At 41.4% G+C, this 23,391-nt stretch overlaps 1 protein-coding gene across 2 annotated transcripts in view; it reads right to left on the reverse strand.

The window, feature by feature from the left end:
* Nucleotides 1–23,391, reverse strand: part of RCL1 (RNA terminal phosphate cyclase like 1) — a 33,158-nt gene extending 9,767 nt beyond the window's left edge. The window contains exons 1-7 of one of the 2 annotated variants that reach the window (XM_059493009.1): nucleotides 23,235–23,391; nucleotides 20,560–20,631; nucleotides 19,553–19,728; nucleotides 13,370–13,444; nucleotides 11,992–12,116; nucleotides 9,352–9,477; nucleotides 7,700–7,856 (exon numbers count right to left, since the gene is read on the reverse strand). In XM_059493009.1, coding sequence (XP_059348992.1) covers nucleotides 7,700–7,856; nucleotides 9,352–9,477; nucleotides 11,992–12,116; nucleotides 13,370–13,444; nucleotides 19,553–19,728; nucleotides 20,560–20,631; nucleotides 23,235–23,382 — 879 coding nt within the window. In that variant the 5' untranslated portion in view covers nucleotides 23,383–23,391. Of the gene's footprint in view, nucleotides 1–7,699; nucleotides 7,857–9,351; nucleotides 9,478–11,991; nucleotides 12,117–13,369; nucleotides 13,445–13,931; nucleotides 13,964–19,552; nucleotides 19,729–20,559; nucleotides 20,632–23,234 lie in introns of those variants that run through there. The other variant, XM_059493010.1, reaches the window with a different exon arrangement.

Raw genomic sequence — 23,391 nt, forward strand, 5'->3', positions numbered from 1 at the left:
TTGTGGTGCTGTCCCCTAGAGCCACTCTACCATCTCCTCAGGAATTCTCATTAGACACTAACCTTGATTAATGGCTCCTGGGCAGTTAAGCTCCTTTTTAGCTTACCAGAAACAGTCTGCTCCTAGGAAGTTCTGCCTAACAAACTGCAAATTCTAATGGACAGTCTTGGAACTTTTTTTTTTTTTGTCTAAATCATAGCACAGGTGGAACAATATTATTGTTACTGCACCTTTTGATGAAAATTCCAGTAACAACTGACCCAGATTATGGCCAGAATGGAGAATGACAGAAGGCTAAAGCCAAGCACCTCACAACCCTACTGGCAGCAGTACTAAGCGAGGGTCTTTGAGCTCTCCAAAGCTCAAAGAAGGGGCCACTGGCACCGCCCTCAAAGTGGTACAGCTCTTGAGGCTCAACAACCCTCAAGGCTTCAGTACATAGAGAACAATCACCAAAAGCTGTTGACAGGGCCTGTGCTGACACACTCAACCTTCAAAGCTTAACCCTTCAAGTGTTTACAGGTACAAAGCCATCTGAATTATTTTACTAAAATTGAGGGGAATTTTTAACCTTTTTATATACATCTTTATGTCTATTTGTGTGCATGTATGAATTGATTTAAATATACTACATCAAGCGTAATATGAATGTTGCCATCTCTTAATTTTTCAAATAAGTTGCTACTAAGCTTATAGAAAATCTTACTGAATACTTTTGTAAATATTAGTCACAGAATCACAGAACAGTTAAGATTGGAAGGGATCACAGCAGGTCAACTAGTCCAGCCTTGCTGCTCAAACAGGATTGCCCCAGAGTACATGGCACAGGATTACATCCAGACTGTTCTTGAGTTTCTCCAGTGCATGAGACTCCACAATCTCTCTGGGCAACCTGTTCCAGTGTGCAATCACCTGCACTGTAGAGGATATGTAAAAATACCTTCCTCATATCTAGATAGAACTTCCCGTGCATCAGTTTCTGTCTATTGCCTCTTGCCTTAATGCCTGGCACCACCAAGAAGAGCTTGGATGCATCTTCCTGGCACCCTCCCTTCATAAGGTCCCCACTCAGTCATCTCTTCTTAACACCAAACAGGAGCAGCTTGCTTGGCCTTTCCTTGTAAGAGAGATGCTCCAGTCCTTTAACCATCTTTGTCATCTCCTCTAGACTTGCTCCCGGAGCACCATGCCTCTCTTGTCCTGAACACGGCATTCTATATGTAGCCTCACCAGGGCTGAGTAGAGAGGCAGGATCAACCTGCTGTCAGTGCTCTTCCTAATGCACCCCAGTGAATCATTTGGCCTTCTTGGCCACCAGGACACACTCTGGCTCCTGGACAGCATGTTGTCCCCCAAGATACAGACAGCTATTCCCCAGTGGGTCAGTTCCCAGCCTGTTGTGGTGCCCAAGTTATTCTTCCCTACATACAGAACCCTGCATTTGCCTTTGCTGAATTTCACAGCTCTTCTCTGCCCATCTCTCCACCCTCTCAAGGCCCTTCTGAAAGGCAGCACGACCCTCTGGGGTATCAGCCACCGCTCCCAGCTCTGTGTCATCAGTGAACTCACTGAGAAAACATTTGTGCGTTTGTTCAAGTTATTGGTAGAGAAGTTAAATAATACTGGACCAGTATTGAATGTTGTGGACATCACCAATGACAGGCCTCCAGCCAGACTCTGCAATACTATTACAACCTTCTGGGATGTCCCATTCAGCTGGTTCTTAATCCACCTCACTGTCCACTCATCTAATCCACATTTCCAAAATTTGCCTATGAGGATGTTGTAAGAGACAGTGTCAAAAGCCTTGCTGAAGTCAAGGTAGACAATATCCACTGCTCTTCCCTCATCCATTCATCTAGTTGTTTCATTACAGAAGAGAAGCAGGTCAGTCAAGCATGATTTACCTTTAAAGAATCCATGCTGACAACTCCTGTTCACTTTCTTGTCCTCCATGTGGATAGAAATGGCCTCCAGAATCATCATGGATTAATGTGAGGCTGACTGTCTGGTAGTTTCCTGGGTCCTTCTTTCCCTTTTTATGCCCAGTGTGATGTTTGCTTCCTTCCAGTCCTCAGGCACTTCTGTTCACCACAGCATTTCAAAGATGGCTGTAAATTGCCCACCTTGGTGTCTATCAGCTCTCTCAGCACTTGTGGGTCCATCCCATCAGGGCCCATGGACTTGTGGACGCCAGGTTTGCCTGACTCCAGCTTGGTCCTCCTTGGGCAAGGGAAAGTCTCCACTCAAGCCTTCCTTGTCCTCAGTCTCCTGGGTCAGAGATCCCTGAGAGCTGGTCTTGTCAGTGATGACCAAAGCAAAGGCAGCACTAACTCTGCCTCCTCTGGGTCCTCTGTCAACAGGGTCCCACTTCCATTTTAGTATCAGGCCCATATTATCCTTTTTCCTTTTGTTAGAGATAGGATTTTTCAAATACTTCTTGCTGTCCTTAACATTCTTTGCCGAACTTAATTCCAGGTGAACCTTGGCTTCCCTTGTCTCTTTTCTACATACTCTGACAATCTCTCTATATTAATTCCAGGTAACCTGACCCTGCTTCCAGTTCCTGCTTACCCTTGATAATGAAGGGAGTTCTTTATTTATCCATCAGATCTCTTCCCCTTTGCCCGATTTCTTGCACATTTGGAAGCACTGTTCTTGAGCCTGAAGGAAGCGATCCTTGAATATCAACTAACTCTCTTGGACCCCTCAGGGTCTCTTGGACACTGTAGGGCTTGTTCTCATGGCATTCTCCATGAAGATCTCCCTGCAGAAGCTCAGGTTAGCTCTCCCAAAGTCTCTGGTTGTGGCTACTTGCTACCCTGCTTTCTCCTCATCTGGAGCTGAGTTCCACACTCTTACTCCAGCAAGGCCTTCTCTGTTTGTTAGTATCAGTTGAGCAGCACACCACTGCCTGGGGGATCCTCCACTACCTGTGTCAGGAAGTTGCCATCCGTGCTTTCCAGGAACCTCCTGGGCTGTTTGTGTTTCACTGTGCTGGTTCTGCAGCAGATGTCAGGGGAGTAAAGTCCCCCAAAAGAACCAAGGCCTGTGACTTTGAGTCTGCTTCAGAGGCCTGCAGATGGCCTCATTTGCTTCCTCCTCCTGATCAGGCAGCAAACACCCACAACAGCAAACATCTTTACTAGTCTGCTGTTTTATCCTGATCCATAAGCCCATCATCCTCATCAAGACAGTGCTCGACACTGTCAGGGCTGTCTCTCCTGAACAGGGTGTAGCCCTTCATGCCAACATTCCAGTCACATGAACTATCCCACCATGTCTCTGTCACCGCAATAAAATCAAAGCCCTGTGACTGCATGCAGGTCCTTGGCTCATCTTGTTTGTTCCCCATACTGTGTGCACTGGTGCACATGCACCTTACAGAAGTATTTGATTGTCTCAGCATTCCAGGAGTCAACGATTAAATGCTGCTACGTTCTTCAGACAAATTGTTGATCAAGTCTGAGGCTACATTTTGCAAGGGATACACTTTTGTGACCCAAAGGGAGGACCTCCCTTACCCCTTCTGCAGCCTTATCCTTTTCCATCCTTACCCTTTTTGCATTCCCATTCTCTGTATAAATCATTGTAGATTCACTCTAACCCAATTTTTCTTTGCATGATTCAACTATGTAATAACCAATAGCGAACCTTGTCATCAAACTTTGCGGCACGTCAACAAATTTATACAAAAACTTGCTTTTGACAATATTTTGCCACTGATTTAAGTAATCTAAACCACTCATTTGCAACCATTCCTACAAAGGCAGTTCCCAGACAGTGATATTAAGTGATTGCTTGTAATCTAATGACTGAACAGTAACTTCTGCCAAGTGGACTTAACATTCCCAAGGAGGCCAAATTTTTTTCTTGTCAATCCACCTGCCACTTATTCAAGAATCAAAAAATTAGAAACAACCCTCCCAAAAGAAATAGGGATAGGCAAAGTCAGAGCCAAGGTACATTTGTTCCAAAATAGCTTGTGCTCATTACCAATGTAGAATGCAGCTTCTACACTGTATCAATTCATTCTATGGCAGTTTCTCCATTATTGTTTACACTGACTACAGAGCCAGATCCAGTTAGTTGTGACAATTAGACACATATCCTTTAAAATCCCATCCATTTTAAAATGTTGTACAAATACTAAAGCTGACATGTACATACAAATATCACAACTCTGCGTATTGGACAAAAGCGTTTCGAAAAGATTTTTTCTTCTGAGTTTGAGCCCGGCTTTGACTAAGTGTTAGTTAGTATTTTGGGATACAGACAATTTCCTCCATTACATGTGTGGTACATATTTGCAGGACTCAATAATTTGTTATGCAAAAGGTAACAAATTATTGCAGATGGTTTGTATTTTAGTTTTTGGGGTTTGGTTTTTTTCCCAGAAGAATGGAGCAAAGCCTTACTACACTGAAGTAAGACCATCTTGAAAATTAAGCCATCTAGAAATCCTTCACACATTTTAGCTCGAGTTCAGTAAAACAAACAGCTTTAGCCCTCCTGCCCCTTCAAGGTGCCCTAGCAACTCGGCCTTTCTTCATTAAAGAATTCAGCCTTAAATAGGTACACGTACTCCCCTATATTTCATGAGTACCAAGAATGTAAAAATTAAATCCTTTTCCAGCTCTTCCATATTTTCCATTCTGCCAATTACTCTCTAAATAAAGCTGCCATAAACAATGTCTTTCAAAGGCAAGAGTTAAAATCCTTACTGGCCTTCTACAATTAAGCTTCAGAAAGAACTGCATATGGATTTGTAATGATAATGCTAGTCAGTCACTCCATTGCCCCCTCTTGCAGAGCCACTGCAATTAAGGCACTGTGCCACTTATTACTACTCTATTAGCTCTGACATCTTTCCATCAACAAATGTGCATTAAAACATCTCTGCTGATTCCAACAATCATGCAACCTAATTAATATCTTTTTGAAGGCTTAGTAAAAGGATTTTAGCAAAACTCAAATCTTTAGATTTTCCAGGTTTAAACTTTACACAATGGCAAGCACTTTCCCAAATGTCCCCAAACCCCTTTCAACAGTAACTGCAACTCCAGCAGATTTGTGGGTGATCCCAACACCTAAAGCCTTTAAACAGAGAATTGTCTCCAGTGCTCTCAGGGTGCCCTGGTCTGGTCAACCCTCCCTGGCTCCCACAGCATAGTACCTCCTGGTAAAAACACAGATGGTGAAATAATCCCATAAAGAGAAGATCTAAAAACAGGAAAATAAATTCTCCCTTGAGCCCTGTATTCAACAAGTAGATGACGCAAAAAGATGTGAGACTTAAAGATTGCCTGTTCAGAGTAATCTATTCTTGCTTTTTTTAGATTTTTAGTTTCACTAAAAATCTTACCTAGGCAAAGAAACATAAACAACTAGTACATTAAACCTAAACAAGCACTGTGTACTTTGCAACATGTTTTTATATCCCCTCTGTGTTCAACACTAAATCAAACTGACCTAACAAAAAAACCAAAAAGACCAAACAAACAAAAAATCACCCCAAACCAAAAATGTGTTTGGTTTGAAAACCAAACACCCTAAAAAAGGCCATCCCAAAACAAAAACAAACTAACCCCCAAAAATACAAAAGAAAAAAAATTAGGAAGAAACCTTATCTTTCAAAATTCAGGTTAGTACTGTAGGACCACATGTATCATAGATAAATTAAAGTATGTATGATGAAAACTACATAACAAAACCCATCATACTGCCCATGATGGAGGGAGAGGTGAATTCACTAAATAATGACTAAGCACTGCAGTGAAAAAGAAGCACAACAGCCAAAAACTAGCAAACTGGAACTTTCCATAGTGAGCTGCTACAGTGAAGGACAAATAGTCTGTACACTGCCCAGCATTTTTCAGTCTCTCTTGGACAGAAATCATCCACACATAAGGGAGTCTTCCAGCAGCACCATAGCAAGCCACAGCTAACAACCTCACTCACTCAGATTCTGATCTTCAAAGACACTGAAACCTTACAGCCTATTTGTAATTCAAAGACTTGTCCAACCCTGCTGCCTCCTCAAACATTTTCCCTGTTATCTTAAGATACTCACTGTCCTTTGCAGAATTTGACTCATCATATTCAAATGGCTGCCATACACTAAAGCAGAAAGTTACTTGCTTTAGGCCTTTCCAGCTCTCTTCATTTTGTAAATTCTCTGACATCTGACTCTGTGCAAAACAAATTATCTGGACAAACTGCCTCACTATTTTAATCTATCAAGTGCTAAATGGTTTCCAAAGGGGAAAAAAAACCCTATTGTTGCTGATAGAAATATGTGGAAACTGGATTTTTGATGTGTCTGGACATATGACTACCAGAAGATGTTTTCCAAGACATGTACACAAACAAATGCACCAAAAGATTTTTGCAGTTCACGCCTGAAATAAAAATAACTTCATGACATACATCAGTGCAGAAACAGACAGATGTTTCCGTCACTAGCTGTGACTACATTCTCCACACAGGCCAGAGTTTCAAATACAAGGGGTCTAGATTGTACCCAGCAACCCTGGAACAACATTTTGGCATTGGCCTCTCCGTGAGACAAGAAGCCTGGGCCAGAAAAGTCCTTTAGCAACACGGTTTATATGCTGAATAAACATAGACAAAATATTAATGGAAGACTGGAAAAAGGGGCCAGCTGGTAATTCAAACAGATAAAAGATTTGCAACAGGGAAAGAGAAAAATAAAATGGGTACAGATGAACAATCTAACACAGGTATGGATGTGATTTATGAAGTTCAGGGGCTTTTTTTATATTTAACTGCATTCCCTAAAATAGAATCTCAATAATGGCAGTTTAAACACTTTGTGAAGTCATATACCTTATTACAGTTCAGAGTAACTACTTGTTTTTTTAAATAATGAGCAAAATTTGTAGATGACTGCCTCCTAAAGGCCAAACATGTTTTATCAATGCTAAAACATAGTTATTTAAACATCTGTGGAGACAGAAAACAAAGCAGCTGGAAGGTTCTTTATTAAATCGGAAATTCATGTTTGCCAAATCATTTGTAACACTGAAAGCTGCTTTTCCACTGAAATTCTTGCCACGAATGAAAATCATTTTAATAAAGAAAAAAATCTATTCTGAATAGAACTGTGATGCACTTAGGATTCCTAAGTAAACACCATCCTAGCTCCCTTCCAACAACCCATTAATACAATTCTTCATACAACCAGCAATTCTCAGCACATTTAACTTTGTCGTCATCATCATTACAAAGCGATCAACACGGAGGCTTGACAAGTTTTTTTCCCCTTCTGCCACTCCTATGTTCTTCCACTCATAATGTCCCATTCCAACCACTGGTTTCGAAGCATGGATTATGGCACCCATCCATATTATTTAGAAGAGTAACAGCCCATGTGAAGCTAATTGAATTCTGTTGCAGACAAAAAGCAACAGAAGAAGAATTTGCTGCTCCCGTGATTCATAACAACACATATCAGACATTGGAAACAGTATGCCCCAATAAGTCATTACACTGTTAAAGGAACCATACAAAATCACTCTTTACCTGGATGAAAAAGACACTGGCAGCATCAGATCCTTTCTCCACTTGGATCCGAGCTTGTCTGAGGGTGCCACCAAACCATCTATCCTTTCACCTATTTTATCATCTCCTTCCCTTACATCTATATACAAATATACAAAACATATTGGCCACTTACTCTGTAGACCTCCTCAAGCAGCAGCTTAGCACAATTCTGGCCCAGTTCCTCAGGAAGCACAGCTGCTCCCTGGCCCTGAGGATTTGAGGCTAGCTCAGCACTGAGAATAGTGCCATTGATGGTTTCTGCAGTAAGGCACATGCCAAAACCTGGTGATCTGAAAGAAAGGGAAAAAGTGCATTTGATTTAAGGACAAAATTGCAGTAATGAGCCAAGAACTTCAAGTCATAAATGGCTCCTCCCATATGATGACAAACATCCTGTTTGATGCAATAGATTGACGCTGGAAAAAGAAAATTAACAACTGTACTTAAACCCAGTACCAGTTGCCACAAAACACTTTATGTTGGTTTTTCCTGGACTAAACTCTTTAAACGTGAAAATGAAAAAGAAAATGAAGAGCCATATAAACCTTAGAAATGTCTGGGGTTTTTTTAATAGAGGAGGGTACCTTTCAGATGTATTTAATTTGTGCTTGATAAATATTTCAAAGGTATCTGGTGTTTCTTCTCTGCAACATTCAAAACCAAAACTACCCTTCTTTAAGGCTTCAGCTCTTTCCCCTGAAAGCTGCAATATTTAGCAAAATTAGACTAACTAGTTAGTATCAAGGATACTGCTATCATACTGGATTCATATTTAAGGTGAATGTCACAGTAGCATCAGAAACCCAGCCAGCCAGATTGAAAGTGATTCAGTTCCTCTGCCATGCTATTATTTATCTCTCTGCATGAGCTGCATGTAGTAAAAATAATGTTGCTACCACAAATCATTTGAGTTTTTAAATTTCATAAACAGATGAAAAACAAAGTTGAGACTACACAGCTCCCAGAAATGTTTTTGCAATTCTGATCCTGTAAGCAGTTTGGAGCCATTAAAGTTACAACCCTGGCATATTAAATATGATGAAGGATTGGAAAAGACAAAAAATACTAAAAGTTTCTTCAACAATTTCTAGGTTCATAAACATTTTAATTTAACAAAACTTGACAAAATATTTCAAAAAGCAGAAACAGTGAAAGAAAACATGCATGCCTGCATTTGAGCATACAGACAGAAAACTGTCAAATGAGTTATCCAGAATCTTTCAACCCCAAGGAAGAAGACATCAGAGATGACAGACACCAGCAAAATTGTCTGAATCGCATCCACTGCTTCTGTGCTCTGTCACTAAACAAAATCTGTGGAAGTACAATAAATTAATTTTCCAGTCCTCGCCAGTGAGAGGACACTCCTTCAGCCATTCAGCAGAAGACAACCCATACTGCTTTAACACTTCCTTAAGACACCTCAGTCCCATCCTTAATATTATAATTTCCTTCAGAAGGTGTACAGTCAACTTTGAATCTTGCTTCCCTGAACATATCGTGACACCTTGATCTTAATCTCTTTTCAAAGCAACAGACTTAAAAATGAAGGGAGCTCAAATTTAGTGGCAGTAGTGATGTATTTCATTCCTTGCTTAAGAAAACACATCTATCCCTGTTATGTATCTAGTGAAACACCCATTCTTTCTTTGTGAGAAATACTTATTTCAAATCAACAAAATAGAAGGCTGTGATCTAAAAACTCAGTAAAATTAGATCAGGACAGCCTAGCAAATGAACAAATCAGAATAACATGTCTGTTTCCTGTAAATTCTGGATACTCACTTTCCAGAGTTGACCCCCTTCATATGGTCTGTGTAGATATAGATGTCTGGGAGGAATTTATTCAGGATGCCCCTTGCAGATTCCACCATTCTATTTGCCATCTGTGGTGACACTCGGACAGAGTATCTACATTTCTGAGCTAAGAAATCCATTGTGATCACAAGAAAAAATTGAAAGCACAGATTGACAAAAGTGAAGAGGCACCAGTGCATTATTTCAGAAAACATCTGCTTTATACAGCTATTTATGAGCTTTTGTCTATGTTCCTGTACCTAGAGAACCATATGCATGTAAGTGCTTTCTACAGTCTTTTCATTGATATACCTTGAAGTTAAGTACACATAACATATGTTGAAGAACAGATTACGACTAAGTAAATATCTATCTTGAAAATGCCCTTCATTAAATTTAAATTGCTGTTCTGTCATCTTGCACTTTCTGGAGGAAGGTAGGAAGGAAGGAGGAAAGGAGGAAGGAGCAGGAAGTAGGAGGAAGTTCCACGTGCTCTGTTCTTCATAGTTTATTAAAACACGATCCTGAGTGAAGTTTCTGTGAATTAGCAGAAAAAAAATCCTGGGAAGATGAATAAGAAATTTAAGACAAATGTTCTAACAAAAAAAAAAATTAAAAGGCTCTAAGAAAAATACCTTTGCTATCTCCAACTTTGCAGTGTTTTGAGGCTATCAAATTCACTAGTTGTCTAGTCATTCATCACCTGAAAGTTCCAGGAAAGAACCTACCACCTTACCACCCACCCCGACCCACCCCCTCACAGTCCATATGAGATGAACAGCCTTTCTAATGTTGTACTCAGGTGCTGCTTCAGAAGAACTCCCAAAGATCTTCAAACGTAGAAAGCACATTATGCTTTAAATTCCAGCTCAACTGTAACGCAGACTCACCCTCTACCCATCTGCACATACATTCACACAGCAATGCAAAGAAATACACTCCCAAAACTCCTAGCTGGCAGGAGGAATTTTCTTTTCTACAAATTTCTATAGCATCTTCTGTGAAGTAGGCAAACTCAAAACTTTGGGACCTTAGAGCAAAATCACTAAAAAATACTCAGAAAACTGTTTGTTCTGCACAGTTGATGCACTCAGTATTTTGGATTATATAAAAGGCTGCTGTAATACAATCTCCACAGCTGTGAGGAAGATTTACTCAGATGAATCTTGGAGGAACAAAAGTACACATAAAAAAGACATAAGGACTTATCCTTCCAGATGTTTTGTATTCTATTGCCTTGAAGGACCACCTAATAGCTAAACTGAGTCTGCCTCTCATCATGCTTAAAGGCAAACCTATATCCCTGAGAAAAGGCCCAGGAAAGCCTACACCAAGTTCAGAATTCAACCAGGTATATCAATCAAAACCTGAGCAAAGGCCCAGGAAAGCCTACAGCAAGGTAGAAGTCCAGAATTCAATCAGATATATCAGTCAAAGTGGTCCAGAATGGTGATGCATATTAATGTCAATTTAGAACAATGGCAGTAAAGTCATGATCATTGCTTCCTCCTCCACACAGAAACATATCTACTTACTACAGAGCAGAATGGAGGCATAAGAAAATTACTTCCTCCACCAATATACCACAGCACTTATCACCAAAAGCACAATGAGCTGCCTCCTTTCTGTTCTACAGCACATGTATCCAGTAAAACAGCTCTTGCTTGGCACTACTGCATCTATCTAAATGCTGCAATTGCACAAGGTAGTCAAAACATCCAGTTTATACACACAGTTGTGATGGGATGCCATAAACTAAAAGAAGAAATAGGCTGCAAATCTACACCTCTGGCAGAAAACATGACTTCCTTCCTGCTTTGTTTTTGAGTAATCAATGCCAAATCATGTTTAGGACTCTCAAACACAAATTAAACTACATGTTGGCCACTGCTTAATACAGGTTCATGTAAGGGATTTCTACCTTCTTTCTACAGTGACAGCAGATTCATGACAGATACCATACAAAGGCCACAAGAGAAAAAGAAAGTCAAAAATAAATAATCCAAAACATTGGCTAGATTTGCAGCTATTTGAAAAAGTAAGGAGTTCACAAGAGTATTCTGTGCCCTTATCTCCAGGTGGAATAAAACCTTCTCCACTTCCACCTGCACTGGTACCCCCAAAGGTGAAGAGCCAAAGAATTTTCTTTCAAAACACACCAAAAAGCTCAGTGTGTGCTGCAAGGTGTAAACTCAACTAAGATTTAACTATCACACTAAACTATCACCCCATCTAACTCCCGCTAGACTAGTAACTGCCTGTTCAATGCACAACTGAACTACATTGGTTACTACTGAATTTACACACAAAGTAAGATTACTTTAAGTGCTCCTACATTATGGGAAGGAAGGTATTTTAACTTTTTCTTGCTATTGGAAAGATTTTAAATAGTGCCATTCAGCTTTGAATTTATTCAATAGCCTACAGATGCTTTTTGAATAGCAATGTTTTGAACACAGGAGTTTTGAAGCACAGTCTTGAATATGACCCCTCTGTGTAATGTTGGCCTGTGTTACCTAGACACATGCTCAGAAAGGTGGGTGCACTTCTACGACTTCTAAATTAGTTCTTTTTAATAAGCAAACCCATTTAAAAATAGAAAAACGGACAGACAAACAAAAAGGATACGCAGTTCCTCTGATGCGCTTGATTTTTCCAGGGTCTGTGAACTGAACAGGCTGCAAGACCTTTCTCACTGGGCAAGAAAACAGTATCTCTCCACCCCCTTTGGGAGGCATTCCTCTTCGGTTGATCTAGAACAAACAATGGAGGAAAAATACAGGTTAGTGAATAGTACAAAGAATGTACCTATACACCCCAGAATTACACTTTTGTTTCTCAGAGAATAAAATGTTTTAAGTATTGGGGCATTTTGTAAATACAGGCAAGAAAACCACATCCTAAAAGCAGAAATGGATTTCGCATGAAAACTAAAAGCAGGCATTCATTTCTTTGTTCCTCTCAAGTAAAGTAAAGCATGGCTTCTCAATAGGAAACAGTGCAAAACCAAACAAAAACATCTTTACTAAAACAACCTTGGCTTAAGACTTGTCTCTAGTAGCAGACTGCCCCTCGTTGCTGAGGAGACAAGAACTATTTGATTTGAGCTCAGTTGATTACAGCATGGTGCTGATAATGCCAAGGTTGTGGCTTTGATTCCCATATGGAACATTCACTTAAGATTTGGACTTGATGATCCTTACAGGTCCTTTCCAACTCAGAATATTCTGTATGTGAGGGACGAGAATGAACTCATTCCCACTAACAAGTCTGTCTAGCCTGACCCAGTCCCACCATTCCAAGCTAAGGATGGAGCTGGGACATGGTCTGGTGAGTGGGTCTGGGTAGGGAGGCCCACAGCCAGACAGGGCAGGGCTGTGGCCAGCTGAAGGCCAGCCCTGCTGCAGGGTCACAGGAGCAGAGGTGACAGTGCCAGGACAATGACATGGGCACTTGGGCTGTGGGCAGGGTGGGGGTTAGGGGTGAATCTTTGCAGAGAAAGGCACCAGCAGGACCCAGTAGTGCAGCCAGACCTCTCACATATTTCTCCCACCTAAAAGAACCCAAATGTTGTTTTGTATCCAGATTTACTGGGCCTCTGAAGACTGTAGTCTTCAAGAAAAATTTCATTCCTCTATTTTCCAAATTGGAGACAAACCTCAACGACCCAAACACAGATTCAGCTCTCCTACAGGTGAAACGGGTTAATGATATCATTTTTAATTCTTAGCCCTAAGCACGGGACAGAATGAACAAGTAGAAACGAAAAGATAATAAATTAACTGAAAGGCAACAAAAAGCAAAAAGGTTTCTAACTCTTCTTTGGAGACTCGGGAAAGTCACTACTTTCTCCTTACCCTCTCTATCACTGTGTGGCTCATAGCCACAATGAATTATCTGTTAGAGACAGAAACCCACAGCAAGAACATGGCCCCAGACTTTTATGAAATTATGCAGGAGCATAATTGCAACACATGCTTGAAAAGAAAGGAAAAAGCTGTCTTACCTTGATTTCTAGACTTTCACCATCAATTCCAAACTTCTTCAGAAGGGGTAGAGCTGTTGCCTTAAGGACATCAACCTATGTGGAACACAGAATTTTAAGAACAGACTTTCTATTGGAAGTTAGGTTAGTCAGTAATTTAAACAATCACCAAATTATGAGGTGACTAACAGAGACAAGTCTTCTTCATAGAAGGTATTTTATGGGAAAACATGGGAATGCAGCACAGAGAGCTTAATCTAGTTAGCCTACCACAATACATCATTACTAAAAAAAAAATTCCTAGAACAAATTACTGGCAGATAGAATTTCCTGTTCTGGCTTTCTTCCTCAGCCTGATTTTGAATGCCATTATGTAAAACACAGTACTTATTTCTCTGAACAGTGAAACATTTCTCTGAACATTCCTATGTTATTAAGTAAACAATATTCTTCTGTCATTACTAAAAAATTCCTATATCTAAACAAATAAATGCAAGGACTGCTGCATTTTTTTTCAATCATCACTGCAAGAGCATGCCCTTGATTTGGAAGAAAGATCATTCTATCAACAACTTCTTTTTACCTGAGAAACAGAAGCTTATAGGTAGCTTCTATTCAAGCACTTAAAAGAATCTGAAGAGGGTAACACATCATCAGTGTATTCCCTTTCAAGCCAGGTGCTCACCAGGTCCAGGTCTGAACAGAATTATCCTTGCCATTGCTCTTCCTAATTCCTAAGACTACAGGGACTGCCCTCTTCTTCCCTCTTCTGAAACTTCAGTAGTGTTACCAAACATGATATAAATTATTTAGCAGTGCAACAGCACAGGGAGTTACCCAAGACAAATAGCTGTGGAGAGACAGGATCAGGACAGCATGACCAAAGAAAAGATAAACACAGATGAAGGAAACAGTCATGAGGTAGACAGCATTTGAGAAGGCAGATAAAAAGCACCCTCTTTCCCACACCTTTAGCCAAAATTCATAATTCTTGAATTTCATTTTCTCTGCTTTGAAGAGAGCACAAGCCACTGACAAAATTGCAGCACATACCTCACCTAGAAATCTGTGAACATTTTGTTAGTGGTACCTGAGGAGCTATGAGTGTATGTTGTAGTTCTCGTTTTCAAATCCAGCTGGACAATATATCTCCTTTTTTACAGAAAGACATTTGGTGTTGTTTTTAGTATCACTATTTGAATGTGTATATTAAACGAAACAAAATTGCAAGCCAATGCTTAACTTCTTTTATCTTAAAAAGTTTACTGTTTTTTAAAGCCAAGGTACCTTGCTTTGGCCCTTCAATAGTATTCATTAACTATACAAATTTGACTTTTGGAATAATGCCTTTACTAACATGCATGTGCACAAGCATGTGGATACCACTGGCAGAAATCTCAACAAGCCAATCTGGTTCAAATTAAAATTACCCAATGTTTCTTCCTCCTTCTCATGAAACAAAACATACCAGTAAAAAATAAAAACTTTACTGTGCAGGTTAAGAACGCAAAAAACTTCAAGACTACTTGTAGTTTTCAGTTCTCAGAAAAATTCCAGACATAATACTTAGAGGTACCAGACAGACAAATAATAAGACTGACTGTTCCAATTTTGCTGCCTAAACAGAGGAGGCAATCAGCAGTATTTGAAGAATGGGAAAAGGCTGTTCTGCCTCCCAGACAAGTAGGGAGTTGGGCAGGATGTGAAGCAGTTCACTGAAAATTACAAAACAGCAGCTGAACTGAGCTGTACACCTGCTTTTCTATCCTTTTGCCTATCCTCAGCCATAAACCCCATCACTTAGCTCCCCTTGGAGGGCAGTTATTCCACTTCCAGAACAGACAGCATAACACCAAGTTGCATCTAAACAGATGCATCATACAACTGATGGTATACCTCACCACAAATGACAACATTCTAAGTCACATAAATATTGGTTATTTGCAAAGTTGTGTAAATGCAAATCACGTATCACTTGCCTTTAAATAAATCTACAGTAGTTAAGAAAAAGGTAGAAAAGTAACTTTAAGAATCCCTTATCCAGTACAAAGATATTAATAAAAAACCAACAAAAAACCAACAAAATAGAGACTCTGCAGCACACGGATACCTGAGGAACGGAAAAGCACCAGTTGGCCTGTATATCCATTGGCATTGCACATATCATTAAGCCCACCTAACATATGGTGTTATGTTTCACAACAAAGGGCCTAGACTGGGAGAAGGGGAAGGGGAAAAGCAGAGTTTAACAGGGAAGAAAGAACTGTGGGAAGAAAACTCAGCAGAAAAACCTGCTTGTTTTCTGTAGACAACTGTTGAATTCTGATTAATTACTGCTCCTAAGATAAAATTTCATATACTAGTCTCATGTCAGCATGACAGTCATTTGAACTCAAAGCCCCCATGGTATAGCTGTATAAAACTTTAACACATGGAAACACAAACATCAATAATGATTACTCTAAAACAGGGTACTGCAGCTACATCTAAATGTCAGAATAACAATAAATAGAGAAGGAAAGAAAAAGGAGCTATCAATTGTGTGCCACCTCCTTTCCCTTCAAAAAGGCGCCTTACAAAGGGCATCCTCTGTATACATAATCATTAGACAGAGAAACTTTTAACTGCCTTAAACCAGTCCCACATGGTTGGTCCCACAAGCTACCCAGCATCGGATCTCACCAGTGGCAGCACAGGAAAACACACTGCAGGTGTAGGCTGCCAATGAATAGTCCAGACTGGTATTCCAAAGGCTTATCTCTTCCTGACAAGTGAGAGCAAGTAGTATTCCTTTCACCCGTTCAGGATGTATCACTCACACAGTAATACTATGCAGTATTATCATACAATCATAGAATGTTTTGGGGTTGGAAGGGACCTTAAAGATCACCTGGTTCCACTTGCCCCTGCCATGGGCAGGGACACCTTCCTCTAGACCAGGTCCCTGTCCAACGTGGCTTTGAACACTGCCAGGGGTTGTGGCATTCACATCTTCTCAGGCTGATTTGTTCCAGTGTCTAATGAGGCATCAAATAATAGGGATATTATTATTAATAATGTCAGCACAGTCCCACTTGGAACAAGTGCATGTTCCTTGGCCACGGTACTCTTTAGGAGTTATGCCAGTTGTCAAAGAGCTTTGCATTGGGCCCTGTTGGAGGGTTATTAATGTATGTAAACAAACACCACAGTAAACACATGCTCTTACACTCCAGGAACGCAGCCTGACCTGTGCCTCACTGAACTCAGCTTAAGCTTTCTTTCTACAAGATGTCCTTTAGAAACTCTTCCTCTCACCTGAATCTCTTCTACTGTCCTCACAGCAGATCCACAATATTCCCTTGCATGCACCTGACAAGAATGTCTATGGTAAAAACTCCAACAACACAGCAATTACATCCCACAAATACTTCTGTGTAAATGGCTGTGTAAAAGCCAAGATCTCAGCGCTGAAAGCAGACTTCACAAAGCCCAGTGGGTCAGCCTACCTGCTCACTGCCACCATGAGAGCAAGGTCACAGTCCCCTGGCTGCACACATATTCCTGCTACTTGCCTCCCACTGAAGAACTGGCTACAGTTCCTCAAAAACCGCTCCAGTGCAGATTCCCCATGGGTTCACAAGTCCTGCTAGCAAACCTGCTCCAGCATAGGCCCCTCTCTCCACAGGCCTGCAGGTCCTGCCAGGATTCTGCTCCAGTACAGGCTTCCCATGGGTTCATAGCCACATTCAGGCATCCACCTGCTCCACCTGCAGCATGGGGCCCTGCACTGGCTGCAGGTGGACATATGCTCTGCTGTTGGCATCTATGGGTGGCAGGAAGACAGCTGCCTCACCATGATCTTCATTATGGGCTACAGGGGAATCTCTGCTCCAGTGCATAGAACTCCTCCCATTTTTCACAGACCCTGCTCTCTCCAGGGCTGTTTCTCTCATGCATTCTCACTCTTCTCACAAGTTCCAGATTATTCCACTCTTCCACCCCCTCACTTTTCCTCCTTAAAGCTGCTACCCCAGCAGTGCTACCACCGTCACTGATGGGCTCAGACTTGGCCAGCAGTGGGTCTGTCTTGGAGCCAGCCAACATGGCCTCTGCCAGACAAAGGTGAAACTTTGGTCAGCTTCTTACAGAAGCCACGTCTGTAGAATCCCAGCTCACAAAATCCAGCCATGCAAATCCAATACAAGCTACTAGGCTGAAATAGAGAAGTTGCTACATGAAGAGCAGCAGGTAAAACACCTAAGCTTCCATACTGCAGTCACACTGGTTTGCCTTTCCACCTTTGGAAAGCAGAAAACATACAGATAGATAAATTCAAGCACCTCTTTTTGGACAAGCATAGGTAATAACTGTTCACTGAGTTTATATACCCCCTCTGTCTACTGAAAAATAAAAACCAAAATTGATTTAAAACCAAATTTCCATTTACATAAGCATACAAATAAATTAGGGTAACATTTAAATTTGTGCTTTTTGTCTCAGAAACCACCAGAGACTTATGTTATACCAAACAACTTGGAGAAGTCTTCTAAGTACCTTATTGGTGTGCACCAGGATTAATGTTTACTCAGGCTAGTTAAACAGAATAAGCCAAGGTGAAACCAATTTTAGGACCTGGTATTCAGTTACAACCACTTAACAGCAAGCAATTATGAGCTGAGTCACAGTAACTGAAGTTTGTTACTGTGTTGTCACTAAGAACAAAAACGTAGTCTCTAATATAGCACAATGAACTTAAGATGTAACTCTTTACATGCATGTGATTTACAATCAGCATATAGAGCTTGGGAGTCAGCTGAGGTATGCCAACCCACTTGTCTAAATTTTGGCAAGAACAAGCACCCTTCAAGTACAAAATGGCCTTAATTATTGCACCCATTTGAATTCAAATAGTTTAATCTCAGGCCCATGAAACTGATGCCCAAAAGGAGATAATTCCCAGAATCAAGACCCTATTGTTTAGATGAGTGTCCAAATTTACTTGAAAGCAATATGAACATTAGACCACTCTTCATCTCCAGATTACTGCAAGAATTTCTCCACTGTGATTAAACAGTTAACAAAAAAGGACTTTTTTGATTCTTAATACTTACCAGATACAATAAGTACTTTTAATCATAATGACTGAAAGGGTAGCAAAAAATACTTCTTCTTTTTTTCTTATAGTGCTGTGTACAACCCACTTTGGTCATCCCTTGACTCATGGGGATGTCTCACAGAGCCACAGGTGAGAGAGTGAGATTTTTAAATGAACAGAGAAACACAGCAGAAAAGTCATAAATTCGAGCAGGACTCAGGGGCTGGTGTACTATCGGCAGTTACACTTTGAACGACCACAGGTATTTGTATTCATTTAAACTGGTTACATTTTCAGATTACAATGTGTCCTTAATTTACTCAGAGGAAATCAGGCAGTGTCCAATCACCATTCGAAAAGTAAAGAGTAATGCTGTTCTCTAAAGGTAGAAGTTTATGTTTGGAGTTTTTGGAGAAAAATAAATATAGCATGTGACCACTAATCATTACTTCAGCATTCTGATCACGTCTCCCACAGCTCATTTCTGTAACAACACTGGTACAAAACAAAGGACTGCAGATCAGTAATAGAAACCAAGGCAAGCATTTCATAGCCATTTCACCTACCACACCTTCTGGCATGTTTCTGAAGAACCAGAGAGTTATTACATACTTTTGCTACTGTAATTGCCTAATCACCATGTGACTCCTGTTTCTAATAGAAAGAAGGCTTGAAGCAGCAGTGGTATGACTATGTCCAGATCCCAACAGAAGAGAAAGATTCCTTCCTTTTTGCACTCATACTTTGAAGACACTTTCTTCTTTATAGAGTAAATACAAGTGTGGGGCAAGAGAAATAATCCATTGAAATTCTAAGAGAAGAGAAGAACCAAACCTGTGTTAGGGCCTCACAATGCATCTAAAAGGAGTTTGCAGGGGAAAAGACAGAAGCCACACAGAACTGAACGTCAGTTCAGTAAGGGGGATTACAAACTGAAGTTCAGAGTGTGATACACGCTAGCTTAGCTAGTGCTTCTTTGACTCAGAGAGTTTACTAATGCAGCAACAATAGATACTTCTGGATGTGAGGGATGCTAAAAATTCAACATGTTTTATACACTTCTTCCCAATTTTGTTATTTTAGCGGGAAAAAAAATCCTTCTTCGATACTTAAACTTTATTACTTACCGAGGGATCTACTTGATCATTTGTCACTCCCCTCAAAACAATCTTCAATGGATGCTTCATGAAAGGTGCCAAGCAGAGCAGACTTTCCAAGTAGTAGCCAATACCACGGCTGGGGCTACAGTCATGTTCCAAGGAGCCTCCGTAGAGAAGACCAGGCTGATAGTACAAGGTCGTACCTGGGGAAGGGGCCAGGGGAGCAAACCAAACGAGAGCACTGTAAAACACTGCCCATTAAAGAGCACAAAATACTTTGTAACAACATATGAGGCAAATTGGAGACAGGAGACTATATGGAAGGCTAAATCACTTCCAGCACACTATTTACATGTCTGCAACTAATAAATAGGTCAACACATGAGTATCTGTCTGTCCTGCACACCATTTTCTTCCTTTCCCCTCACCCTTAAACCAAGGAGCTCTTAGGAATCTCCAAAATGCTGATATAAGCAATTATTATTCTCCACAGAAGCTAAACCTTCATCAGTGTATTAGGTCATTGGAATCTTGGCATATTTGATGCTAAGTAATTTGCCTTACTTGCCAACTAAAGTTTTTACAACCCTTAAAAAAAGGCAAAACCTCACACCAAGCGAGTCTGAGTTTTCACATGAAATGCTTTTCACTCTAATCAAACTCTTTTCTAAGCATGAATAAGCAAGCAGTCTGGCTAAGAAGTTTGCCTCTGCAGAGGATAAATCTTCTTTTTCTTCTACAAAAATCAATTCTGGTACAGAGGAATGTTTGCCTACTGTGAAATCCTGCATACCTAACAAAATACTAATTTTACTAAATTTCTTGGGCAATAGAGCTTCCTTAGCTCCCTGAGTTATGGTAGAGCACTGACCTTCTTGCATGTGATCAAGTATTACAAAACTTGTCAACTTTGTTATTTCTGATCTTCTCAGTCAATCTTACCTGAAGACCTACCTCTATCAAGACAAGACTTCCATTCTACTGCAGAAACTGATAAATCCTGGAGACCAAGCAGAAAAAAAACCAGATCTCACCTGTTTGGTTTATTTCAATCCGTGAGCCATTGGTCACTTTGTCAATCAGGCGAATAAAACTTGCTTCAAAATCTAAGGAGTAGAGCACAGACAGAATTGTAAAGTTTCTTAGAAGTTCAACACTTTACTTGTTCTTTTACCTTTTCCTGCCTTTCACAAGAGTAAGAACGCTCTTCAAGTTGTGCTATAATGCCACCACTTGTGAAAAGGCAATTCTATGTAAAACCAGAGATGTTAACGTGAGCCTCATAGGCATCTCAAATCAGTTGAGATGCCTTCAGATGCAGCAGCTAGACTAGTCACACTCCTCTCCCCGGCACACAGAACATAATAAAAGTGGACATTTCTGACCACAGTGGCTTGAGGGATTGCTCTTGTCCAGGACAAAACCTTTGACAATTTACATTTTAGTCAGTACAAAGCAAAACAGACAAATCATAGCAAACAGGACCCCATATACCGAAGCTTGACAAGCTAATAACAGCTTCATATTATTCTCTGTAAAAGTATTAGCTTAAAAGAAGGGGACACTTAGATGTGAAGTGCTGTTGCTGCATATCTGTTCCATAAACAGAATTAGTTGTTTGTGGACTCTAAAATTTTCCATTTCCAAAACAGTTATGCACATACTTAGGGTAGAGAACCAAAAGTCATCCCACTGCCTCTTTTCTTGCTTACTGTGCTCACTATACTATAGCAGTTTGTGTGGAAATGATTCCTCAGTTTCCCTCAATTGTGTGGACTCTCATCCAGAGACAATGAAAAGGACAAGCAGATTTAACCCAAACTAAACCCAAAAGTACCAATCAACCATAACCAAAAAGGAAATAACACACACCAAAATAAACAAACAAATAAAACCCCCCAAAAAACAAAACAAAACCAAAACAGAAATACCTGAAAAAAAACATCCCAGGAAGAATATGTTAGCATTCTAATGTTAGTATCCCAATACAGTACAGGCTCAGTATTAAGGAAGATAGGTGAATATATGCAGAATTCAAAACCCAGTTAGTTTTAAGAGCCCACAACATCTGCATAATTGTTTGTAGGCTGCAGAACTTGCTTAGCAATAATCCTGTGTTACTTCTTACACAGTAATCAGGTTTTTCTTTCTACATGTGATTCTAGGATGTAATAGATATTTAAACCACAAAGCCACCTGCAGAATTTACAGTTTGTCAATATTTGCATAATATGATTTATGTCAGTATTGAACACAGTACTGGTTCTGCTCTCTTTCTAAACTATGACAGCTTATATGCTTACAAAGTTTTTATCACTTTATAAGTACTGGGGCATCTTCCAGTGCAAGAGTGCATGTGAGCACACATTTCACTCTTGGAGAACACCAGTTGCAGAGTTTACAAAAGCTCTAGTCATGAAAAGCAAAAAGAGCTGCATGCTGAATTATCAACACAAATCAGGATTTATTGTTATTATTTTCCTGTTACATTCATAGTTTATGCTTGAACCCATACTTAAAAAAGTAAATTCAAATACTCTTAAAAAAACATGGCAATAGCAACAAACTTCATCACCACCAAACGCTCCACAGTGAAAACAAATACTTTGGATCGTGGTAAATGTTAAGTCAAGCACACAAGAATGCTTTGGCAGTTTTTGAGTAGAATTTTTAGCTACACACCCAAGGCTCCTCAGGAGACAGAGAACTATCTACCCCTGTTCTGAACTTTATAACAGGGGGTCCTTGCCCAAAAAATAACTGAACACTGCAATAATGTTTCTTCCTCAAACTCTGTCCTATTGTTTTATTACTTAGTTATGATGGAATTCATCAAGGGATGCCAAAGGTTTTGTACGAGAAGGACGATGGTACTCTGTAAGAAAGATTTCCCTTAAACAAATCTGCAGAAATGCAGAAATGACAGTAAATTATTTCACCTCTTTCACCTTTCCTGTTTCGGCAAACCCTGACAAAAATCAAAGTATAAAACGTGACCTATTCAAAGTGCATGAATGCGAGCTCCCACCAGCACAGGGAGCACACGACGCTTGGGCACGAGAGACAAGGAATTAATTAATTCTGCCATCCCGACTGCCAAGGCTCTGCCACGGGAACGAGAACCAGCTCCGGGGCTGTGGAGAGGCTCCCGCACACGCAGCGAGCCGGTCAGAGCCCCGCCAGCCCCGTCCCATCGGGGCGGCCCGGCAGAGCAACGCCAGCCTCGTCCCTTGACGGCCCGCTCTGAAGAAAAGGCGTGACGCGCGGAAGGCAGGGCTGCCAAGCTAAGCCGAGCCGAGCCGGCGGGACGGGCATGGTACTGACCCGTTCCCCTCTCCCCGCCCGCCGGGCACCGAGGGAGGCTGACGGCAGGAGCCGGCGGGTGCGTGACAGCCCCCCTGCTCCGGCCTCCTTCACCGCCCCTGCCGCTCCCGCGCCTTCTCCTCCTCCTCTTCCCCCTAAGCCCCGCGACCCACGTGTGACAGCTACACCCGAGACGGTGCGCGGGCGCTCAGGGGAGAGCGCATCCCCGGGAAGACACCGGGACGCAGCGGGGTCCCCACTCCTCGGTGGGGCCCGCCCAGATGAAGCCCGGGCTGTCCCAGCTCGCAGTGGGGGCCTGCCCCTGCCCGGCAGCAGGTCCCGGGCACAGCCGGAGCTCCGCCGCCCCCCGACCTCCTGTCCCACGGCCGCCGGTGCCGCCGCTCACCGCGGAGGCCGGGATCCTCCTCCTTGGCACGGATCTTGCGGATCTTCAGCGGGCGGCCGCTGAGCGTGGCCAGCACCAGGCGCTGCCGCAGGAAGTTGCATCCCGTGTAGCTGAGGCACTGCGCCTCGCCCGCCGCGCCGCCCGCCATCCCGCTGCC

Source organism: Ammospiza nelsoni, chromosome Z (genome assembly GCF_027579445.1).
Source record: "Ammospiza nelsoni isolate bAmmNel1 chromosome Z, bAmmNel1.pri, whole genome shotgun sequence".
Taxonomy (NCBI): domain Eukaryota; kingdom Metazoa; phylum Chordata; class Aves; order Passeriformes; family Passerellidae; genus Ammospiza; species Ammospiza nelsoni.